At 47.9% G+C, this 16,234-nt stretch overlaps 3 protein-coding genes across 3 annotated transcripts; 2 read left to right on the forward strand and 1 right to left on the reverse strand.

Annotated features, from left to right (window-relative positions):
* Positions 1-265: 265 nt before the first annotated feature.
* Positions 266-1,035, forward strand: N7508_000654 (ubiquinol--cytochrome-c reductase subunit 7; the record flags this gene model as incomplete). Its single annotated transcript, XM_058458739.1, has 4 exons — positions 266-381; positions 579-687; positions 742-795; positions 946-1,035. The coding sequence occupies 4 exons, from the start codon at positions 266-268 to the stop codon at positions 1,033-1,035; spliced, it is 369 nt and encodes a 122-aa protein (XP_058324961.1).
* Positions 1,036-1,508: 473 nt separating this feature from the next.
* On the reverse strand, positions 1,509-2,875 carry alkA (DNA-3-methyladenine glycosylase II; the record flags this gene model as incomplete). The annotated part of the gene is made up of 3 exons (XM_058458740.1): positions 1,509-1,572; positions 1,630-1,752; positions 1,812-2,875. 3 exons carry the CDS (start codon positions 2,873-2,875, stop codon positions 1,509-1,511), a joined length of 1,251 nt encoding a protein of 416 aa, XP_058324962.1.
* Positions 2,876-7,777: 4,902 nt separating this feature from the next.
* On the forward strand, positions 7,778-9,012 carry ecm33 (GPI-anchored protein Ecm33; the record flags this gene model as incomplete). Its single annotated transcript, XM_058458741.1, has 2 exons — positions 7,778-8,667; positions 8,718-9,012. 2 exons carry the CDS (start codon positions 7,778-7,780, stop codon positions 9,010-9,012), a joined length of 1,185 nt encoding a protein of 394 aa, XP_058324963.1.
* Between the last annotated feature and the right edge of the window lie 7,222 nt (positions 9,013-16,234).

A 16,234-nucleotide genomic window follows, 5' to 3' on the forward strand; every position in this document is an offset into this window, starting at 1 on the left:
TTTGGTCACTCGGAGGGGGTATGACATAGGAAACCTATCTGTGAGGTGGAGTGCTGCGATTGACATTCCCACCTGCTCTGGCCTCAGGCAAGCACCCGGCCGGTCACGTGCTGTTCCAGCCTTAGGCCTGAAATTTCCGTTTCGGGACTAGTCGCCCGAGCTTCGTTTTGCACAACTTCGCAACATCGGGTCATCTCGTGTTCCAGCCGGATAGCCTTACCACCTCTTTTTACTCCCTCGTCAATTGTGATACCCGGGACTCAACATGTCTGCCCCTTCTTTCGCCAGCTACATCGTCAAGCGCCCGCTGCTTAAGCGCTGGATGCAGCCCCTTGCCAACTGGTACACCGACGCCGCCGGCTACAGGAGACTCGGACTCAAGTAAATCTTGCCCTCACATACGACCCGACCGCGAGCGATGGAAACAAGGATCAGGGATCAATTGGGTGAATTGCCACAGATCGGTGGCATATCTTTTGGATGCAATCGCAGTCGTGTTGCATAGCCCGCGGTTCCGGTTCTTCGGATGTCGCTCGCAACAGGGTCCAGCCCAACGACACCTGCTAACCACCCATTAGGTTCGACGACCTCATTCCCGAGGAGAGCGAGAACGTCCAGAAGGCCATCAAGCGTCTTCCTTCCAAGGAAGCCTATGACCGTGTTTTCCGTATCCGCCGCGCTTTCCAGGTTCGATCAAAACCCCTTCATTTGGTCGCCAAAGTCTAACAATCTCAATTGCAGTGCTCCATCTCCCACACTCTTCTCCCCGCCAACGAGCAGACCAAGCCCGAGGAGGTGCGTTCCCAATATCCAAATTTCGCCCTCCCCGCATTAGTCCCCATACCAACCAATCCTGTTGCGAGGATTTGTCACATCCACCTTGACTCTGTTTTGGCATACATACCCAGCCCAATAGTCACAATGCTAATGATGCAAATTAAATAGGACGTCGAGTACCTGAGCCCCATCATCCGCGAGATCGAGAAGGAGGTCAAGGAGCGTGAGGACCTCGACAACCTTGTTGTCCGCAAGTAAACGATTTCTACTTCGTTCAATAGATATGAAAACATGGGGTTGGAAAGCTGGGCTGGCACGAAATAGACGCCTGGTGTGCTTTTTTTTTGAGGTGGATGTGGGCGCTATCGTCGGCGGCCCACGGCTTGGTTATGTAGCCTGTGTGTACTGATATTGTACAAATCGATTTTCTTCGCGCTCTTAATATATGTGCAGTTCAGCATTTCAGGGGAGTCCCGAAACACTTTGAGTATTCAGTGGTCTGGGTGATCTAGGGTAGTTCGTGTAGGCTGTTCCTATTTGCTTGGGCACTTGTCGCCTGATATCACGCACCTACTCTTTAGGAAGTAGACAACATCAAAATTCCGTGAAGCCTCACGGACATCAACAATATTGTAACGGTCATTTACACTGGATTATGTATACTCGTATCCTGCTGGTCTCTAACTGTTCAATTCATAAATCCCACTCCAAGAGGACCAGACCTAAATAGGTCAACCCCCAAGAACAGCCACATTAACATTCTCAATCCGCCACATATACCACATAAACAGACTTCTGTGGCAATCAATCAGTAAGGGTATACAATACTACCGACTTGATGATCAAACATACCGATACGGCGCAAACTTAGTCGCGAGCTCCAACATCTCTGTCTCAGACATATACTTGAACTTACCACCACCCTTGCCCTTGATTTTATTGACATCTCGTCCAACAAAGGCAGCACATCCCCGTCTAAGAAGATACAGTCAGCATACAGCAAAGCAATCTAAACAACCCAAGGGCAGACTTACTGAACCCCCAAATCCCCAGTCGAAAAGACATCAATGCGCTTAAGCGCAAAGCAAGCAAACATCTCAACAGACCACTTCCCAAGCCCCCTAACAGCAATAAGCTTCTCAAATAGCTCTTCATCAGAAGCCCTCGCCAACATCCTAGCCCCAAGCTCCCCACTAACAAACTTCTCCGCCAACCCAAGGATATACTCCGCCTTTCGCTGCGACAAGCCCGCCGTCCTCAAGGTCGGTATATCAACCTTAACAACTTGCTCAGGCGTCGGGAATGTAGCATGCCACCCCCCATCACCGCCCTTCTCACCAACAATCAAATCAAACAACGCGAGGAACTTATTCCGAATAGAGTTCGCTGCTGCACCGGAGACTTGCTGACCAATTATACTGCTTGTCAGACTATTGAACGGATCAATCTCTTCTGTCAGACCTGCTGGCGAGAAAAGCGGGCAGGGGTGTTGCGCTATGACGGGTGCGAGGCGTGGATCTGTAGCTATGAGGTGTGCCGTTGCTTGGTCGAGGAGTGTACCTGTTGTTGCGATGGGTCTGGGGAGACCTGTCTTGCTGGGCGAGGCATCTTCTGCGTGCGCTGGGTAGGCGGTTACGGCAGTGCCGTGGGGGGTGCGGAGGGTTGCGTTTGTTCGGTGCGGGTCGACGGGGCGGTCGAGGGGTGGTGTTTGCGGTCTTGTTGTCTGGGGGTTAGTCGTGGTTGGTGCTGGTTCTGGGGACCAGTATGAGGATGTGGATTTTGTTTGTGGTTTTGGTGTTGGTTTCTTGGGTGTCTTGCGGGGTTTGGATATTGCGCTATGTTGGACTCGGGATGTCTTGGTTGGCGCTGTACTTTGTAGGACTGGTATTTGTGAGTTGAGGGTTGGGGTAGAGCCTAGTCTGACTGAGCGTCGGAGTGACATGTTTGACTTGTATGATAGGTATACTGATGGTTGCAGAGGCCTTGGTGGAGGTTGTGAGGAGGTCCGAGAAGTTGCGGAGGTGCGAAGTTGGAGTTCGTTGTCCACGGGTACCGACGACTTTTGATAGCCGGACTTATACTTGGCATAAGTCAGCATTTCTGTGTTGAATGTCATTCACAAGCATTGGGTTATGCGTTCATTTATCGAAATCTGGCTTGATTTCCAATCACTCTACACGGCCCAAGTGGAGTCTACGGCGAAGGACTCACTGGGGTTCATCGTCGCTGTAGATCTGACGATCAATTTGACAGTTCACTTATCATGATGAGCATTTAGCAGGTGTCAGATGAGATGGTCTGTCCGCTACTAAATTAGAGCCATGTCATAGACAGTTGAATCGACCGCGTTATTTATTTAGTGCGCAAAATCCTCCCTTCTTTCTCAACCTCAACCACCCAGATATCAACAGTACCGAGCATGGATGCCTTCGAAGCACTGCCAGTAGAATTCGTTTTGATCGTTCTCGAATCCTGCGGCGACTTCGCCAGCTTAGATGGATTGCTCCAAATATCTCCTCGAGCAGAGCAGCTGTTCAACGCCTCATATAAGTCGGTCACAGAACACGTCCTGAGGAGCTGCCCTTTATCATCGGAAAGGCCCCACAATCACTTCACACTCCTACTCTCTACCGACTCTACAACGTTCACACCCACAGCCTTACTAAAACGGCTCGATCGCTTATTAGGGGATGCTGTGGAGCCTATATCCATTCTCACCGTCAACTCAGTAGCTGCAGTGCACCAAGCTTTGAGGACAGCAGCAAAAGTCCAACTTACAGCCTGCGCTTTTTTGCATCGTTATTTCAATCAGCTCAAGTGCGCAAAACCCCGCCTTTCAACTGCTCCTACAGACGAACTTATAAGCTGGGTGTATAAAACTGGAAGCTTTCCAGAGCACCAGGTGCAACAATACGATTCGTGGTTGATCCACCCATATGAGTTGAGACATATCGGACATATCGTGGTCTGTGATATCTCGAGGTATTTCGCTACATCTATAATGCCGCATCAACACGCCGGTCATGGTCTATACATGATCTAAATGGCTTCGCTGAACCGTACATGAAAACTTGACTGTTAGAAGAAATTCAGACAATATAAGAGTGCCTGGCTGATCGACGTTCCACTGAGCCAACCAATCTCAACGGTCGATATCCATACCTTATTACCCCGCTAGCCAATTTGAAGATGCAAATATGTTGGTCTTTACCGTCTGTTCCTAGCGGCACTGAAATGAAGTTCAATTGAGCTCGAAGTCGGGATGCGGGTTCGTCTGGACATAATGTGTTCGGTTATTATAGAATGCTGCGTGGCGCGTGAATCATACACCTCTCTGGAGAGTCGATCTCCGGAACGGCTCGGAATACCTCTCTGGGATTATTGGCGGCTGTATAGGAAGAGACTTCAGGACCAGTCTCGCCGTGTGCTCTCCCCAGAGGACAACTTGTTTGGTGGGATGTTGAATCCATGCGAACTGGTACTCTACATATATGGTACGGTCTAGCAGTGGAGGATGATTAGCTTACATAGTGTCGGAAATCAACTTGCGCGTATTAAGAGGAATTGTCAAGGTGAATTGATTGTAGGCGAGCCGCATTTTACATACTTTGGATACAAAATATGGCCAATCCTCGTTTAGGTTTATTATACATCGGGGGAGGGGAGGAGGGGGGGGGGGGGGGGGGCCAATAAATTACCAAGCAATGCATATCTGAGTTCTTAGCGGAATGATCCTATAAATATCTTTTTAGGATTTGTTTCTTTTCTTATCGGCGAAGTTAATCCGCCTATATATATTTCGCACCAACCAACCACAACCATACGACAACCAACTCATTCCTGGATACACCATCTATGTAACAAATGAAAAGCTAAATGCATAAAGAAAGCCCACTTCCTCTCAACAGAGGAACCGCACAATAAGTCAATGGAACCAAAAAAACGTTGAAATCTCGTCCTAGATACTCTTGGGGAACAGCAAATCAAGATACAGCATGGAAGGGTTGTTCCTTGGGTCTAGATATAAAAGTCACGCGATTGGTTGCGATATACTCCGCAGGTGTTAGGTTCCTTGGAAATATCAAGAATAAAGTCATATCCACGGTTGGGCCTCAACACAACAACCATCTGACTGAATTTTTTTTGCATTGAAATGTTAATTGGTATTGGTTATTTTCGTACTCTGTATTTGATAATTCACGTAGAATAATATAACCTGCAGTCGACACCGGAGCAACCCCAGTGCTTGCGTCAGCGACATACGATTCTTCAACCTCATAGGCAAATGCCTTGATCAAGAATCCAAAAAACCCCCATTGGTGGAGAAGAAACGTTCATCTACTGTATCTACAAAGAAAAAATCAGTTAAACCCGAGATTGACATTTAACCTGAAGGTTAGACCGACTCAGGTTCCCGAAAGAAGCGTGAACCCCTGTCTGTGATACAAACAGACCAACTCTCAGGTCAGACACAGGCCAAACTGACCAAAACCTTGTAATGATTCCAGAAGCAAATGAAAATGCCCGAGCAAAACAAAAACAAAGAAAGCCAAAGTAAAAAACAGAAATGCATGGCATTGAGCGCCAATTCGCCTCTCAGATTCCGTCAGGTACATGCACATATACATACTCCAGCGTGGTCGGGCGAACATGTTTTTTCCCCTATTTTTGTCACGGGGCTCGGTCTCGTGTTCTTCAGGAATGCAACCATCCTACCATCCCTAGATTCAAGGCCCTGTTCTCAAGATTACCCCAGTGCAGGCTGTTCTTGAGCGTTCCACGCATTCCAAGCGGTGGCAAGTTCGCAGCTCTGACAGGTCGGGTAGGCACCCCGGAATGTAAATCCAGGAAACAAACGGCCAGACATGTACGAATGTACGAATGTAAATGTTCAAATGAAATGTACAGTACAAATGTCCGAATTTTTGTTCGGGGTTACCGTGAGACAGGAGACCCCGATTCTAAGCTTAAACAGCCATATAATACCGACTCAACTAGGCTTGGTCTTGAGGCCGCGTATCCATAATTGTGGCGTTTCAAAGCACGGGGAAGGCCAAGGTCCGTGTTTGATAATATGTAATGCCGCCCACACTCTGCAGAGATGGGGTTGTTTTAGTTTGTAGTTGGTCAGAATAGTCTCCATAATTCAAAGGAACAATTGCACGGTCGGATCGAGCAGGTTTGCCAAAATTCTAAGCGATCGAAAAATACATATGGGTGGAGTGAGTGGGACGGAGTAAGTCGGCCCCGTTTCTGAAACATTTGCCAACTGTACACTGTAACGCTGTGTATAATGGCTTTGTTGCCACCAAGGCACCAGTATTGGTTGTATTGGTTGTTTTTGTATATGGAGTGTCAATCTTCAATTTTGTTATACGTTGTGCTGTAATCATTGGATCTTAAAGAGCGGGATACAATGGACCTTGTCATAGACTTTGCCACAGAGTTCCTGGGTTGATGTAGCTGTAGACATGGCTTTGATCGCCGTGTCTTGGATGACAGGAGCTCCATCGGGGCCAATTTATAGCCGAGTGCTAGCGACATGTTCTGTGCGCAGATGAAGTTTTCTCTAAATTTGTGTCAGGACAAAGTACATGTAATGCTTTGAAATGCGAAAGACTGATCAGTGATTGCGATCGACGAAAAGCTGCAAGCTTGATGTGATGGTCTGATTATAAGCAAGGATATATGTAGAGTAAATCCCGATGTCAGTGTATACCAGCAGATACTGGCCGGTACAAAGTGGTAAGTCAAGCGACTGCTCCATGATCGCCCGCTGTGAAGAGTGAAAAGGGGCTTGTTGCTCAGGGGATTAAGTTGAAGAATAGGGTCCGTTGACACCAATTGCATATCCGTCTGCGAGGGGCGTTTCGCTTCAGGTAGAGGAGCAGAAAACAGCCAGGATTGACATTAATCCAGGGCGATTCATTCCAACGTGCCAATGAGAGTCGCGCATACCGGTAATCGACGATAGCGGCAGGGGGAGCGGGTCCGTTGAAGGCTTGGATTCCCGCAAATTTAGATCGGCCACTATCAAAACATAAGATTGGAATTGATATCTATTTTCGGGTTGAAATGAAAGACGAGAAAGGAATACAGGGATTTCATTTAAGGATAGCCAATCATTATCCTAACAAAAGTTCTGGAAGATCAGGGGAGAGTCTCGAGCTTGAGGACATGGATGACGACAGCAAGTGATAGATAGGATGGAGCCTTTTGATAAATTGGCCTGCTAGTGCATTCTGGTAATACAAGCTAGTATTATGAAGCATTATTATTAGAGTCTAGAGTCTAGAGTCTAGTAACAGGTATCTAGGGCCGCATAAAATTACATCATAGATACCGTGGACAAGCAGGTTTGATAGGCTAAAGCAAGAGACGTGCATTGTACAACATGAAGTGGCGATGACATACAAATGCAATTACACCTTGCCTTTACAAAACAAAAAAAGCATCTATAAAATGTAAGAGTAATTGTAAAGTAAAAAGTAAATAATGTACTAAAAACATCCGCATTAAAGCATGGGGATGGAACACGTGTGTATTGAAAATCCTACAGGGATACGGAACCGAACTAGCGTGGGACAAAAGCAGGAATTGGGCCGTAACTTCCATTGGTTCTGAGTTTTTTTCCTGGTAAGACTGGTAAAACCGAAACCGGCGAAAGATACGCAGCACAGCCCAGGGCGCCGGATGCGGTATTGTGTGTGTTTTCCCCTGGTATATATAAAACAACAGAGACCACAATACACAATCTCCACCAGCTCCCCTTTCCTCGCCTTCCTCTTAATCTCTTCTCCTCCCCAACCCCGTCCATTCGTTCCTACTATTTGAGAGTTCCTGCCTAGCAGTATCATTCGCTTCCCTTTCGTTTGAAGCGCTTCTTCTTCTCTTCACTCACTTCCATATCTCCCCATTCCATATTTCTAATTCGTACGTGCTTTCCCCTGGAATCTGAGATTTATTCAATTGCTGACTGCGACGCGATTTAGCATCCACAATGTCTCTCAAGTACCTCCTGACCGCGCTGGCCGCTTCCCAGCTGGCTTTCGCCGATGACGACTGTGGTGACACTACCGTCGAGAACCAGAGCGATGTCGATGCCCTCGCCTCTTGCTCCACCCTCAAGGGTGATCTGACCATCAAGAAGACCTACAGCGGTGAGGTTTCCCTGAGTGGTGTCTCCAAGATCACCGGTGGTATCATCTCCAGCGGTGCCTCCAACGTCAGCTCCATCTCTGCTCCTCTCCTGGAGTCCATTGGCGACAAGTTCGATCTCGAGGGTCTCACCACCCTGACTCTGCTCAGCTTCCCCGAGCTCACCTCCGTTGGCTCTATCAACTGGGACGCTCTTCCCAAGCTCCAGTCTCTGAACTTCGACACTGGTGTTACCAAGGCCGGCAACGTCCAGATCTCCAACACTGGTCTGACCAACCTGAACGGTATCTCCCTGATGACCGTCGGTACCTTCAGCATCCAAAACAACCGTGACCTGAAGAACATCAACATCAACAACCTGAAGAACGCCACCGACCTGATCAGCTTCTCGGGTAACTACGACACTCTCGAGATTGACCTCCCCAACCTCGGTACCGGTACCAACATGACCTTCCAGAACATCTCTTCCGTGTCTGTTCCTTCTCTCGAGAAGCTCACCGGTCAGCTCGGTTTCTGGGGTACCAAGTTCGAGACTTTCTCCGCTCCCAACCTGACCCAGACTGGCGACCTTATCTTCAACGACAACTCCAAGCTGTCCAACATCTCCATGCCCAACTTGAAGACCGTTAACGGTGGATTCACCATTGCCCGTGACGACAAGCTGTCCGTCATCTCTCTGTCCAGCCTCGAGACCGTCAAGGGTGCCATTGACTTCTCCGGTACCTTCGACAAGTAAGTGACCATACTCTGATATTTGTCGACCTCTACTAACATCCACATAGGATCTCTCTTGGCAAGCTCAAGGATGTTGAGGGTGCCTTCAACATGCAGTCCACCCACGGCAATTTCAGCTGCGACGACTTCAAGAAGCTCAAGAACGAGGATGTCATCAAGGGTCACTTCACCTGCAAGGCTGACACTGATTCTCCCACCACCTCCAACGGCAAGTCTGGCACCTCCAGCTCCACCTCTAGCAGCTCTTCCAGCACTTCTTCCGGTGCTGCCTTCATGACCGGTGCCAACGTCCCCATTGTTGGTCTCGCCGCCGTTTTCGGTGCTCTTGCCCAGCTCCTGTAAGGGTTGACCACAGATTCAATTAACCTTTGGGATTTTGTATAAAAGTCTTTGAGGAACGATTTCATCCTGGTCCTACTCTGCATTTCTCATGATAATAATTCGGTCTTTTTTTGTGGAGAAAATTCGCAATGTGGATTTTGCCCATGGGAGGCACATGTCGCCTTTTACCTGAAAGGAGTCTTTCTTATCCTTGTGTTTGTCTTTTTATGTTCCATGGTCCGCTCATTGCATTCTAATGCATTCGGTTACCCTTGTAGCCTGCTTTGTTGACACCGAGATGAGAAGGCTGCTTCGGGCCTGTGAGTGGAATCTCGGTTCACGTTGTACTTCTTGTAAACATTCCTTGAGCTTTTCGTTATGGCAGTAATATCGTCCTCTATTTTAGTTGTGCGCAGTTTAATCATTGTAATACCCCATGCTTCATCATATCTCTTGTCCACTCCGACTCCGACTTAGATATTGTCCATTGCAACATTCTTCCCTCGACAGCCTCAAGGTTAGTTCTCCGTCTGCGCCCAGGCTACCATTTCGACGTCACTCATCAATTATCCCCCATCAATCCAACAGCACCGATCGCCACCCACCGATCCACCCAATGTAACCATACCTCGATCGAACTCTCCAAGATCAATATCCAACTTCCATCACCGTTATGCAAATCGGGACACAGGATCAGATGTCAAAGATCTTCCCTGCACTCCCCTTTCCTCCACTGCCAACTTTGTCTTGCACATATTCTCATGTCACATCCATATCAGAAAAAGTCAAGCCCCCAACCTCGTCCCAAAATCTAGCCTCCAGCCCCCCAACTCCATCTCCACATACGTAGCTCCAAAGCACATGTAGATCACAGTTCAAATCCCGACGGATACAAGGAACCAGAAGAAAATAAAAATGAACAAAAAGATAAGATAGAAAATAAACAGCCAGAGTCGGCACACCGGGATAACCCCGCGCGTCAGATCAGAAGTACAACCCACAACCTACAAACCCAAACCCAAACCCACACCAGATCCAATCCAAGCTCCGTCGATCCAGATCCCCGCTGCACGCTCAGTAGTCCCCGACGCAGACTGAACCCCGGTGCGTGGGACCCTATACGAAGAGGGAAATGGAAACAGGCTCGGCAGATGGTGTGTAGACTTGATTCCGAGACTGGACTGGATTTTGGGTTGGACTAAGACTAGCACTTGATCTAGGAATGCATCTAGTGCTGAATCTGGCAATGGAACTAGATCTAGAGCCAGACGCCTGACTAGGCTCTCGGCTCTAGATTGTAGAGACTGAACCCAGAAACTGAGAATTGGAACCACAAACTGGAATAGTGACACACGTAGCGTAGCTTGAGATGAGCCCCTAGCGACAGGAGCGAAATGAATTGATTCATTCATGGACGTGTGGACATCGATGGACGTGCAGGAATGAATCCTTGAAAGTACAACCTTGGAAGTTTGGAATCCTACATCTCTAGAAAGAAAGAGACTAAATCAGTGCATGCACAGTGACTCCATAGATGCATAGATGGGTCAAGGAATATAGGGTAGGAAGTAAGTTCCGGGATTTGTGCGATGACATGAACGGGTTAGATCAAGTAAGTACTAAACTAGCCACCGGATTCTGGGCCTCTGACAAGGCTCTGCCGGACTAGTCTAGTCTAACCTGGTGGGGGTGTAGTGTTGCAGGTTAGTGCGGCGCGGGTAGTGGGTTTGCCCGGTGGTATGGAAGATCGGGAAAGAGGATGTCGAGAAGTGTATGCCGAGGATGATGATGGTGAGATGCGATGAGGTTAGGGTAAGTGAGGGGAAGGAAAGTAGTATCATTTGTGGGCCAGGTACTATAACCCAAATAGGTATGCTATATGTTGGTAATATGATGTGTTGTATATTATGTTACTGTAGATGAAGGGGGAGAGACCGAGATAGAGATGTATCTCACTATGCTATGCAGTGACATAATATATGATTACACTATCAATATCAGCAACAATAAATTTCAAGACCCAGGCACCGAAACAGGAACATAAAACAGCCATGTGCGTCTCAGAAAACCAAGACAAAAAAGCCATCAACCCAGCCTATCGGGAAGAAATCGATATGTCGAACCCACAGCGCCGGGCCCCGCCTCCCAATCCGATTCGAGCCCTCTCTCTCGGGGAAGGCACACCGTCGAGGATCGAGCGCGGCTAGGATGAAACGGGAAACGAGATTTGGTTCAGATTTGGCTTGATAGACAGAGACGATTTTTCATTATGTGACGGTTTTGTCGGCTGTGGAGTTAGGATTGAAAGGGCTGGGAAGTTCAAGGTTTGATAGACGCGCATAGTTCCGGGCTGTTGGGCCAATCAGAGGGTCCGATTTGGGAGAGCTGAAGTTGTTCTTTTTTGTTAGGGCTCGTATCTTCATTTTTATTATGTGTGTAGTGGAAATGAGATCATCAGCTATTGTAGAAACTATCATTTGTATGCGTATGTCTGGTGGCTGGGGATGGGGTTTGTCGATCGGGGACACGAAGCGGATGTGTGGGTAGGATGCAAGATGCAGGAGTAAGTTAACTTACACGGTCGCGGAATCTAATCTTGCGGGAAGACGAACACCTGTTCTAAGAGAGGATTTGCAGTTCGAGGTACTTGCGGAGGCGAATATCTGATACAGTACGATTGTTTGTGGCGGATCGTGGATGACGACTGTGGAGGGGATGTTCGATGTGTGTAGTGCATATGGATTACCGTTTAGGTCGATGTACATGTACATGGGATCCAGACCGTGGCTGCATGCCTGAAACATACATTATTGGTGTGAAGGACGGATGTTCAGTTGATAATGTAGAATATCTTACTGGAAGTGGTGGACAGATCTATCCACAAAATTGCTATCTTTGGGATTGTGGCGACCCGTTGATCAAGGTTCTTCAGGCATATTTTTGCTTTTGTCTGAGTTTCGATTGGACGCTTGTATCTCAATCGAGATGGATGAGCTGGCAGTTCGAATGTAGATGATCTACGGGGAAAATTGAGTTCTGTGAGATCTGACATCAATTCGACTTTGCGCCGAACAGCCCCGAGGACTCTATTGAACCCTCAACTCTGATGTAGCCTTGTACTTTTGTGTGACTTTGTTAGTGTTATGATCTACGATGTTGACCAGGGTATAGATGGCGCCAAGAAACTGGTCGCGGGGTTGACTCTGACAGACATTGAACCATAGCCTTTTTGTTCAGTCTGCAGCTAGGCTGGAAATCATAATATGGGACATGGACCGGACCAGGTCATTGGATAAAGCCATCGTGGCCGTGGTATCCTCTTTCTGACACACATGTACAGCAAAGTAGACCCAGCACACGGCCAAAATGGTGGACGCGAGACATGGACTGGGACCACGTAGGCATACGTACTTTCAAATCTATATCCCTGATCAGAGTGTGTGCATTCCCATGTAAGTGCAATATGATACGGACAGGTGGCAAGGAGTATACTCAGCGCGGGACTCCGCAAAGGTATTTTTGTCGCCTTCTCAAATCTCGCACGAATCTGATGCACGCCGGCTCAAGGGTACCTGAATAAAGGCGCACATATCCAGGGCCGGCCCACCAGGCTACACATCCGCCTTGCATTGGAGGCAACTACTGATCCAGGTAACGGGAAACTCAGAGGCCCTGAGCACACATCGATTTGCAATGCGTCTTGTGGGAACTAGACGCAGAAGCAGAGCAGATCCTTGTATCTAGAACCAGATCAGAGCCCGAGAGCCCGATGATGGGAGGGCAAAGCACTGTCTGTTCTGATGGCGAACTCCACGGGGAGGAACTAGCTGGTGTGTATGCGTATGCATGCAGCAACTCGGGGAAGTGGCTAAGTGAGACCTGTCAGATGCGGCGAATTTGAGTTCCGTGTTGCTGGCGGGGATTCTCCAGGAATAGCCGCTATGCACCGTGGGCCCCTGCTAGATCTGTATACTAGGGACTTGTCCTTGCAGGAACCGTGGCGGCTGCGCCAGTCGGGGAATTATTTCCTACTCCAGACAATCGGTTGTACCTGCGCAGAGACCAGCTAGGCATTTCTTTGAGTTTGGGATTTTTTTTTTTTTGAAATACTTTTTGGAATTTAGGCTTATTCACAGATGATCTAAATGTACTTTTGAACAGTTAAAGTCTACTGTTAATGTATGTCACCTAATGGAATAGACGTGCAAGTTCCACATGGTTGCCGACGAAACTCTGATCCTTGCCCTTGCCGCCGATCTCCCTCAATATTAGTTGATATTGGATGTTATGTGTAGTAGACAATTATTGCGTATGACCATAACTCTGAACGCCACGGAGATAGGCTTCCTCTATCAAATGGCTCGGAATATTACCGAAAGCCCTTCCGTCATGGCCCGTACTCAGTCTAGCACGAGTCAGCAATTCATGCCGACCATTGAACCGGGCCCTGTGAAGGGGCCTTGGGTTGAAAATAAATAAATGTAAAAGTAAACACGCACAGTAGTGTACTTTAGGTACATGTTAGGGGAGGGGCGAGAAGTGGAGAGGGCAAATATCGAACAATGGAAAATTCCATATTTCGCATTTTAAATTACCAAGAACTCGAGAGATCTAAGGAAATCGATCGCACAAAACATGCGAACTCACAAGAAACTCATACGCTAAGATCAGGGCATCCCCTGGTAGGTTTGGCCAGCTGTCCAGGAAAAGGATCTTGCATCATGCATGAACCGGTACTTTTTAACGCTTGGCAAGGTAGGTCTGCAGATGAATCCTAAGATCAATTGTAGAGACCATACTCAATTATCATATACCGAATCTCAAATCAGTAGATTCATGACTCTATAACATTCAATTGAAGATTCTCAAATCCTAGCACAGCCTGTCATTGAAAAGTGAAACTTGACAGGTCAAGCGGGTCCGCGGCTGAGCTGACTACAGGCTACTATTGGGAATAAATTGGCTCGAGGAGGACGGATCCGTCGGTCATTGGTCCCAACGCCACCGTTGGCTTTGCCATGACACGGAGAGAGCAGAGTATGTAGAGAATAGGGTGGCTGGTCCTTGCTGAGCCGCACGGGATGGGGAGCCCACCCGAGCCTGTGAGCTCAGACGCTGATGCGAGGATGAACTTAATCCGAGGCCCATGGGGTCGACTATTGAGGGCTTATGAAGAGAGGCGGATCTATCCTGTAGAAGGGTGCGATCGAGCCCGCGATCCCAGAAACGGTAGAGGCATTACGCAAATGTACAAATGTACAAAGATCCGAAAATATCAGAATCGGGCCCGAGGATCAGGATCAAACTCTGATTTAACTTGGAGATCGAGTCCCCTGCGCGTCACTCGAACTGGTAAGAGAAAAAGAACAAGATCGGGCCAGATGGGTCCGGGGAACTGTCGGAAGTCTGTAGGTTTGTGAGCTCGAATCGTTCGTGCCTATTCCCCCTCTCTAGCTGCAGGTGCGTGCCATCTGCAAAAGACGACCCGAATACAATGTACAATGTAAACAATGAGTAATAGGGGAGAGCAAGCGAGGCCATTTTGCGCAGGGTTGCTGCATGGAATCCATCGAACTGCAAGTAAATTGCGTACGAATTGAGGCAGTGGGAATCTGATGAATAGAAGAGATTAAGGGGAACACAATGAGAACGTGGGGACTAGTGTGCCCGATGGAGCCGACATGAGGTGAAGTTGAGTGCTGGTTGGTGAGGGCGGGACGGAAAATATGACAGCTCGATTTCACTGACCCACCAGCTTCGTAGCGGACACACACGGGTACACGAGAGGGAATATGAAATACGAATATAAGATTATATGAGCCAGGGTCCTGCAGTGTTACATTATTAGGCAACGCAATAGAAACGAGGGTGATGATCGTGGCTGAACGAAACATAGGGCTATTCGCTCGAGGAACGTGCTCATTAGGGCTTCGCGCTAAGAATGAATCAATAAAGCTAATATCCAGATTAAATATATATTTATTCGCTCTGACTTGTCAATTCTTCAACGTCTGTGCGTAAATCAATTCCAAATCACTCTGATCTCCATGATTTGCCGTCTGACAGCAAACGTATCCTGGTCGTTGGGACCGTCCCAAGTCGCTGGTTGCCTCGAGCGATCATTTCGCTTCTTGCCCATTTGTTCTCCATTATTCGCTTACTTGGCGACGATACTGATTAAACGAGATTGTTCATCTCTTCTGACACGCGGATTGTCACAATCTAGAGCCTCCCTAGATGGTTATGATTTCGTCATGGGTATTGATGTCTACCTCCTCGCATGTTCTGACACTCCCGAGGGTCCTTGCTTGACTCTATTAAATTTAAGGGCCATTTGAATTTCCATAAGCTTTCTCGAGGGGGAGCGATGGATTATTGTACCCCTTGATACTATAGACCATGGTAGGTTCTCCTGACTATCTATGCAGGAGATCTAGTATGTACTCTCTGGTGCTGCAGTCGGCGTTTCATGATTGCCATCAACCCGGGGAAAAGATATCCGGTATGGAGCCGATATGTATGGGATATGCAAGCAAAGCCAATCTCAAACATCCATGGAGACGTTCAGTGTGTGCTGTTCATTGTCTTTTTTTTTTCTTTCTTTGTGAACAGTCAGATCCACACGAAGAAGCCGGAAGATTTGACCAGAGGCTATTCTATTGAATAGAGACTATGCAAGGGCATTCCCTAAATCGTTCCCCGTGTAGATCGCAACACCAACAGACCGGTGACAAATCAAGGGCCCTGGATCCTCGTTAGGAACCTTCCCACCGGGCTTCGTCGCACATTGCTGATTGGTCGATCTAATGCACTATACTGTGAGGTTCGGTCCGTGCATGATGTGACAGATACTCTGTGATAAATGGTATTTTCTCCATCGTTCTTTGGCGCTTCTTCCAAGCGACACTAGACCGAGAGCACCCACTCGGGATAGACACTTGCTTCCCCGTCATGGTGGGACTCTATACAGTATGCACTGTCTACTGTCTGTATGACATCCCGGATTCCACTCATGTCGATCGGCCCTGATCGCTGGTTCCCCCCTCTTGGGTCCGGAGAGGTCGTCTCTGGGCCCTTCGATCTAGGATTATCTGGAATATCTAGAATATTTATGATTTTTTTTTTTTTGAGATTATTCTGGTATTTTCTACATGCGGGTTTTTTCCCCCAAAATACTCCCCCTCTCTCGACATATAAACATGCACCCATCCCGCATGGTATCCCTTCATTGTCTCACTCACTG

This window comes from Penicillium antarcticum, assembly GCF_028974205.1.
Source record: "Penicillium antarcticum strain IBT 31339 chromosome Unknown utg000001l_segment0_segment0, whole genome shotgun sequence".
Lineage (NCBI taxonomy): Eukaryota > Fungi > Ascomycota > Eurotiomycetes > Eurotiales > Aspergillaceae > Penicillium > Penicillium antarcticum.